The 8237-nt window shown below is 37.0% G+C and overlaps 1 protein-coding gene across 1 annotated transcript; it reads right to left on the minus strand.

Moving 5' to 3' along the window:
* Positions 1-116: 116 nt before the first annotated feature.
* On the minus strand, positions 117-7962 carry hsp90aa1.2 (heat shock protein 90kDa alpha (cytosolic), class A member 1, gene 2). Its single transcript, NM_001079297.1, has 11 exons — positions 7933-7962; positions 6598-6758; positions 5578-5944; positions 5052-5185; positions 4181-4483; positions 3783-3948; positions 3307-3497; positions 1835-1982; positions 1444-1712; positions 903-1236; positions 117-594 (listed from the first exon to the last, which is right to left on the minus strand). Exons 2-11 carry the CDS (start codon positions 6721-6723, stop codon positions 488-490), a joined length of 2145 nt encoding a protein of 714 aa, NP_001072765.1. The 5' UTR covers positions 6724-6758; positions 7933-7962; the 3' UTR covers positions 117-487.
* Positions 7963-8237: the final 275 nt, after the last annotated feature.

The following is an 8237-nucleotide window of genomic DNA, read 5'->3' on the forward strand; positions in this document are numbered from 1 at the left end:
AGTAAGAGCACACATTGGAGCTTTTTACTTTCTCATGTATAAAAATAATTTGAAAGAAACACATTTTCAAAAACTAAATGAAGTACAAAAACATTTTTCCCAAAATATTTATTTTCTGATCTTTAAAATATTAAATACTGCACATCAAACACAAAACACACATAATATACATATCTGAAAAGCAAATGTGTGAAAAAAACAAAATCCTCCAATTGAGAAATTAAAAAAGCCAGCCAATATTCCATGTATTCATATGTCTTATATATAAAAATAATCAAAATGTAAATCTCATCATTAAAACACATTGAGCTAAGTTCTTTATGCAGTCTCAGGAAAAGGGGACTGCAAAAAGAATGTCAGGAGATGGCGAAAGCTGTAGTTTATCAACAACTGTAGAGCCAAAGGTTGGGGATTCCTTCATTATGGCACATATTTTAAGGACAACAGAAAAAATGTCATTTAAAATGCAGAAATATAATATTGGCAATCAATCAACTTCTTCCATTCTGGATGCATCCTCATCTCCTTCTAAGGGTGGCATGTCTTGTATTGCTGGACTTTCTTCTTCTTCTGCAAAACTATCTTCATCAATACCTGCAAAAATTAAAGAATGTCCGTAAATAACAACAGTCTGTGTATACTGAAACCTAACTGGTGGGAACAAATACAGATAGCTTTTATCCCATAACATCAGTGGAATAGCATGTTATCAGCATACCAGCTTAAATAGTAAATAGCAGTTAAATCAACCACCTACAAGCTATATACATGGATCTACCTAAAACTGCACATGTATGCTATTCCTAGAATTGTGGCTACCATGATAATTGTGCAAATTATTATATAATTTGGCCATTCTTAAAGGTATATAGGATTTCACTGCTTAACAAAGTAACCCTTACCTAAGCCAAGTTTGATCATTCTATAGATGCGATTAGAGTGTGTTTGCGGATCATCAAGGCTGAAGCCTGATGACAGAAGGGCAGTTTCAAACAGAAGATTGACCAGATCTTTCACTGACTTGTCATTCTTATCAGCCTCTGCTTTCTGTCTTAATGTTTCAATGATTGGATGATCACAGTTGATTTCAAGGTGTTTCTTTGCAGCCATGTAACCCATAGTGGAGTTATCTCTGAGTGCTTGAGCTTTCATAATCCTTTCCATGTTGGCTGACCATCCGTAGGTACTAGTCACTATGCAGCATGGAGATTCCACTAACCTGTTGGACAACAACACCTAAAATGCAACAAAAAATTATGACTTTTAAAATAAAATATATTTTGTACTTGAATTACATTTCTTTTGATGTGTAAGCCATTATCCTATCGTACCCTGATTTAGAGTAGGTTACCACTTATAAATATGTGTTAATAATACAGTAGTATTGTGTTAATATTAAGCACCTAATAATTAATTTAAAACAACATATGCAATTCAACCTACCTTCTCTACTTTCTTATCCAAAATTTCTTTTATAACTTTGCAGAGATTCTCAAACTTTGTTTTTTTCTCCTCCTGCTTCTTCTTCTCTTCCTCATCCTCTGGAAGTTCCAATCCTTCTTTTGTTACAGAAACCAGTGTTTTTCCATCAAACTCCTTCAGCTGCTGCACGCAGTATTCATCAATAGGTTCAGTCATGTATATGACTTCTAGTCCGTGTTTTCGAAGTCCTTCCACAAAGGCAGAATGAGACACCTGGTCCTTTGTTTCCCCTACATTAACAAAGAGATAAAATATCATACAGGAGATATTATGCAAAGCAATGAAACATTATTATGGCCTGACAAAACAACAGTTAAGGAAAGAGACAGATGGACTGGCAAGTGCCTCTCACCTGTGATATAGTAGATATGTTTCTGATTTTCCTTCATTCGAGAAACATATTCTGACAGTGAGATCATCTCATCTCCTGAAGCTGAGGAATAGTACCGAAGCAACTCTGAAAGCTTCTTACGATTCTGTGAATCTTCATGGATTCCAAGCTATAAAAAGGAAAGTTACAATATTTACAGGTCTGAACACAGCAGTGCAACTAAAGGCCAGTTTTAACATTTATAGTACTGTTTTCTCCATTTGGTGAGTTCTTTTACATGACACTGCATGCAGTGGTATGTAAATAAAAGTATGCATAACATGAAAGAACTTTAATATTTTTATTGTCTTTTTTTAGTTTTGAATATTTTTATTGTCTAGGTGCATGCCTTATGCTCGTGGTCTGAGGTATGTCTAACATGCATAATTGGTCAGAACACCCTACCCCTACCCTAAGGGGCACATTTACTAATCCACGAATCTGAATCACGAATGGGAAAAAATCGTATTGGAAACGAAAATTTCGTAAGATCCCAAATATCACGAAAATGCTTACGAAAAAATCGTATTAGTCACGATAATATCGCATTGGCGATCCGAAAGTCACGAAATTTTCATACCGAACAATTGTAAACAGCGGTAAAACCTTTCCGATTTTTTCGTGCAAACGTCCGAAAAAGTCGTGCAGCATACGAAAAAGTCGTGCGGACGCCCGAAAAAAATCGGCGAAAATGCACTCGGAGCGTTCGCACGAACGCTCGTGCGTTCGTGCTTTTGTAAATGTGCCCCTAAGTCTTCTGCCTACCCATAGTTTCGGTTCTGCACACTATAATGTACATTACTGAACAAAATGATTTGTACTTTGGAAAACCAACAATTTGTTCACATGAAATCTTGTCATAACTCCCAACAACCCAGCGTACATTATTAATTATATCAATTATATCATAACCTGTGGACAGCACACTCATTTGTCACCATAACTGGTAACCTTGGGGTACTAAATAGCTTAAAATATTTAGGGGTAATTTAGTGCAGGGTAGGGTGCTAAGTGCAAAAAAAGTGTTATAACAACAATGTTTTTGTTCATGTTGGCACCCTGACCTGCCCTTTGCACAACCTCATGAATACAGAGCTCCAACATTAGGCAACACTGTATACAAAGGTGGGCTGGGGAAGCAAAAAGATTCCTATCCCATCCCTAACTTGCCATTCATTCAAGCAAACAAATTAGGGAGCACCAGGGTGCTAAGGAACCATGTTCTTGACTCTTGAGTCAGTACATAAAGGGATGCCTAGCACCTGCCAGTGCTGTGCTTTGTGTTCTAGCATTGTGTCTGGAGACTTGGTAAATGACCCCCCCTTGCCTTTGTATTCTAATTTGTGGTGTACTACTACATTTACTGAAAATACACTATGAATCTCTAATTTCTAACAAAGCAACACTCAGAGGATAAACACTTTGCTTATAGATGTCCAATTTAACCTACATACCTTTATATTCTTGGAAAACTGCTCATACAATTTTTTGTAGTTTTCTTTGTCTTCTGACAGCTCTGTGAACAGTTCCAAACATTTCTTCACCAGATTCTTCCTGATCACTTTCAAAATTTTGCTCTGTTGCAACATCTCACGAGAGATATTGAGAGGCAGATCCTCAGAATCAACCACTCCTTTAATAATGTCTGCACAAAAGGGACAAAGTAACTGTTTGAACAAGGAACAAGGAAGCCTGCACCTGAATTTATCTAACCTGAAAATTTAAAAATATTTGTATCTGTAGTGTTGAGAAATGTAAAAAATTAATAGAACTGGTTACACGGATTTCATTGTATTTTTGAAAAATAAACTGAGGCAAATTACTTGGCCCTTAATAAATTATAAGTAAGACCAACTCAACACAATTAAAATATAATTTAGTAGGCAGAAAGGCTAGAGCGTGAAGGCCATATGGCTTCTAGTGCACTTACTCAGATATTCAGGAATGAGCTCCTCACAGTTGTCCATGATAAAAACTCTACGAACATACAACTTAATGTTATTTTTCTTCTTTTTGCTTTCAAAAAGATCAAACGGCGCTCTCCGGGGGACAAACAGGAGCGCTCTGAATTCCAACTGGCCCTCTATAGAAAAATGCTGAAAAGTAGTACAAAAGATCAATTTAAAATAAAATACACTGAGATTTTTCCATTTCCAACTAATGTAAAAAAAAGATTTAATAAATGATTTTTTAACGTTTATTTTAACATTTCATAACACCTGGAAAGAGCTTTGTTTTTTTCTGCATTTTGCATTCTAGTCTATACATAACATAAATATATGAAATGTAGATAGGTTTCTTCAACATTTATTATTGCATCCCACTTACTTTAACAGCCAGATGATCTTCCCAGTCATTTGTTAGGCTTTTGTAAAATTCTCCATATTCCTCATTAGTGATATCATCGGGGTTCCTGGTCCAGATAGGCTTAGTCTTGTTCAGCTCTTCTTGGTCAATGTATTTTTCTTTAATCTTCTTTGTCTTCTTTTTTTTGTCTCCTTTCTTTGCATCCTCTTCCTCATCAGAGCCAACATCTTCAATCTCAGTTTTGTCTTTCTTTTCATCTTTCTTTTCATCTATCTGTTCTTCAGATTCATCATCACTTATTTCCTTATCTCGTTCCTTTTCCATCTGCACATTGAACAAGTTACCTTTTTAGTTTAGCATATGCTAGGCAGCAGGGTGCATGTTTAACAATCCCATATGTCCTTACTTTTCAAACTAAGGCTGGGCATTACAACAATATCCACTTGTTTAGTGAAGGCACCAAACAAGCAGATATTAATACTGATCTGTTGGGAGGGGCCGCTGAAGTTGCCAGCTTTATCTTGTAGCCAGCTTAAGAATACAAAATATAGAGACATTTTGCATGCTATTATTACAGCCTGAAGACAACCACATTTGGTTATCTATGTAAACAGTTAGCAGATATGCAGTTTTAGAGTGGGCAATTAAAGATTACAATTACAATTTATGGTAACTTTAAGCCATTATAGTAAGCTGTGCTATTCGAGCTGAGCCTACCACAGCTAGAAAATAAACTGGTACTCAGAACAGCCAACACAAGGATACTTTTGACTGAAGAAATCTCCATCCTAAAGCATTTCTGGTCATCCAGAGGACATATACTGCTCACTTAAGTTTTATGGAGAGCAGAACTCTTATATTAAATGTATTACTATACTGTTAATATACTTACATACAAAGTGATTGGATAGCCAATGAACTGTGAGTGTCTCTTCACAATTTCTTTAATTCTTCTCTCCTCCAGATACTCTGTCTGATCTTCCTTTAGGTGTAGTATAACTTTTGTTCCACGACCAAGTGGTTCAGCTATTGTGAAAAGTGGAGTATAAGAACAAAACAGTGTTTTAGAGTGTGTATCCATACAAAAAGGCAGTGTGCAAGAGGCAGGTCACCTTACAATTAACTCTAGCAATGCTATAGATGTAATGATTTTCAAATGTTTTTCTATTTTTTGATTTTGTATTTAGTATTTATTATTTTTCTCGAAAGCACAAAACTGCTATGGTGGTCACAAGGGATTTACTAAACTGTGCAGCACTAGTTTGTAAAATAGACTGGAAGGTGAATACCTGAGCAGAAATTGCAGTTCAGGGCAAAAAATTAAACTGAAGTATACTTACTTTCTTCCTCCTGTTCTCATAAACAGAATAAAAACAAATAAATTTTTTGAAATATTTTTTTTTCCATACAGAACTTACTATTATCTGCTCTGACAGTGAAAGATCCACCAGCAGAAGACTCCCAGGCATACTGCTCATCATCACTGTGTTTTGTTATCACTGTGACTTTCTCTGCAACTAGGTAGGCAGAATAGAAACCAACACCAAACTGGCCAATCATGGAGATATCGGCCCCGGCCTGCAGAGCCTCCATAAAGGCCTTTGTACCAGACTTGGCTATGGTACCCAAGTTGTTAATGAGATCAGCTTTGGTCATCCCAATGCCAGTATCAATAATGGTGAGGGTTCGGTCCCGTCTGTTAGGAATTAGGTCAATTTTCAGCTCTTTCCCAGAATCCAGTTTGCTTGGGTCAGTCAGACTCTCATACCTAATTTTGTCTAAAGCCTGAAACAGAAAGTTGTTGATGCATGTTACTAAGGAAGGTTAGGACAGCACATTGATATATGTAATTCTGCAATAATGGCTGTTTCTGTATATGCATTTTTATACATTAAAGGACATGTAAATTCTATTTCACTGGGGGGTGCCAAAATGAATATACTGTCTGAGTGCTTCACCGGCATCTCCTTACCTTACTTTCTTATTGCTTGGCCTTCTGTGCATGTGTAGTAGAGTAAATATCAAAGGGTATACTCTACTGTGCATGTATGAACAGGAATTTGCAAGGGGATGCTTGGGCCACTAGTAGAAATGTTAGTGAAATGGTGGTGCACAGCACCGCCTCAGGGGCCCTGGCCACCTGAGATGGCCTAGTTGATGCAGGCCTAATATTTTGGCACCCCCCAGTGAAATAGACATTACATGTCCTTTATATGACTGGATATATGCTACTTCCCACAGAAGCATTGGCAATAAGTAACTTATAATTTGTGTGTAAATTCAGAATGTTAGACTGGATAATTAAGCATACACTATTGTAGCTAGGTTAGAGTCAAGATGGTATAATATCAGTGTGAGTGTGAAATACTGGCACCAAGGGTTGTATTGCTATCTTAAATATGGCTGGATCACTCGCAATACATTCTTATGTAACTTACATCAGATGAATTGGAAATAATTTCCCTTAAGAAAATCTCCTTATTTGAATAAAATGTATTGATGATTAAAGACATAAGCTGAGCTATTTCAGCCTGAAAAGCGAATGTTTCCACTTCATCCTCCATGGCCTGAACCTGGATTTTGGGATCTCTTCAGGAATCTAAAGTAGAAAACCAGGAAAATGAAATGTAAAAGCAGCAGTAAAACCATTAGCTTTACATGTGTGCAAAAGTGTTATTTAAATAACCCTATAGCAACTAATAGCAAGTATCTGACTGCTTGCTGTAAGTAACTACTATTTTTGGGATAATGTAATAAAATGGCAAAGTTTGCTTTGGTCTAGTAACCCATAACAACCAGCTGACCAATAAATCTATCTTATGATTGGTTACTATGGGTTACTAGCAGTAGCAGAAATAGATTCTGGACCAGACAACAAAATCATTTTAGAGCCCCTGGAAGTTGGAAATAAGGAATTTCTCTTGAAACTGCATTGAATCAGTCAGTGCCCCAGTTGTAGACTCTACTTCCTCTGTAGTTACACTCTTAGTTATTAGATCTGTAGCAACCTTTTACAACATTTCCTCAGATAGCTTTTAACTGGTTTACTGATCTCTTCTGGTCATATGTTGTATATTTTGTTTAACATGGGTCATGTGAGTTATGCCCTGCATTATGATATTAGTGTGACTGGCCAGATGATTATTTCTCAATCTGAATGGTGTGATAACCATACTGATAAATTCTGGGACAGTTGCAGTACAATGATCTGATGCCAGATCACATTGCAGCAACTTCCATCTGTCTGTTTCTACTGCAAATAAATAACAGTGTAAATCTTACCAGTCATGTAATGCTAATAACTTTAGTCTGTACAATACATCATATTATAATGTACTGATATCTGATAATGAACAGAGCGTTACATGTTTAATTAGCTGAGAATTCACTTTTCCTCTTTATTGCCACCCCTGGGTATAATGGAGACATAGTACAAACCCAGTACCAGCAATGAGACTGTAGAATCTAAATTGTATACAAACGGCAACGTTTTTGAAACATTCAAATGCAATGAAATTGGAAAAATAAATCTTTGAGGGCAAAATATACGTTTCCTGCCAAATACCTGTTTCGTGTGATAAAGGAAGAATAAACTATATGTAAACAGAAAGTCATGGGACTAATCATCCACTTTCTTGAACAAGTAGCACCGTTGCCATGTATGCACCCCCCATGCAGCAATCAGTCACCCCTCTTTATTTCCTTATCCTACAATAATGCATTTTCATATATAATTGCATGCCCCTGTATATAATATTCCGTACGCCCCTTACCTTGTACGGAACCCTGCAGCGTTATATTCCTATAGAATCGCTTATATGGGCCTTGCGCACCGCAATCTGCGACACTTCTCTCAAGCCATTCGCCGCAGCACCGCTCCTCTTATAAGGGACGCGCCGCCTTCTGGAAGGATTATTTTAACTCGCTTCTAGAAGCAGCCAGAAAGCGAATCTTCTGGATTGGTTCTTAGGTCTGTAGTTTCCCGGCTTGTTTCTCAAGTAGCAGGGCTGATAATGGGAGGGTGTCACCTTTCTAAATTTGTCTCCCCTGTCGCCCATATTATTCCCGAAGCAACCAG

Source organism: Xenopus tropicalis, chromosome 8 (assembly GCF_000004195.4).
Source record: "Xenopus tropicalis strain Nigerian chromosome 8, UCB_Xtro_10.0, whole genome shotgun sequence".
NCBI classification, from domain to species: Eukaryota; Metazoa; Chordata; class Amphibia; order Anura; family Pipidae; genus Xenopus; species Xenopus tropicalis.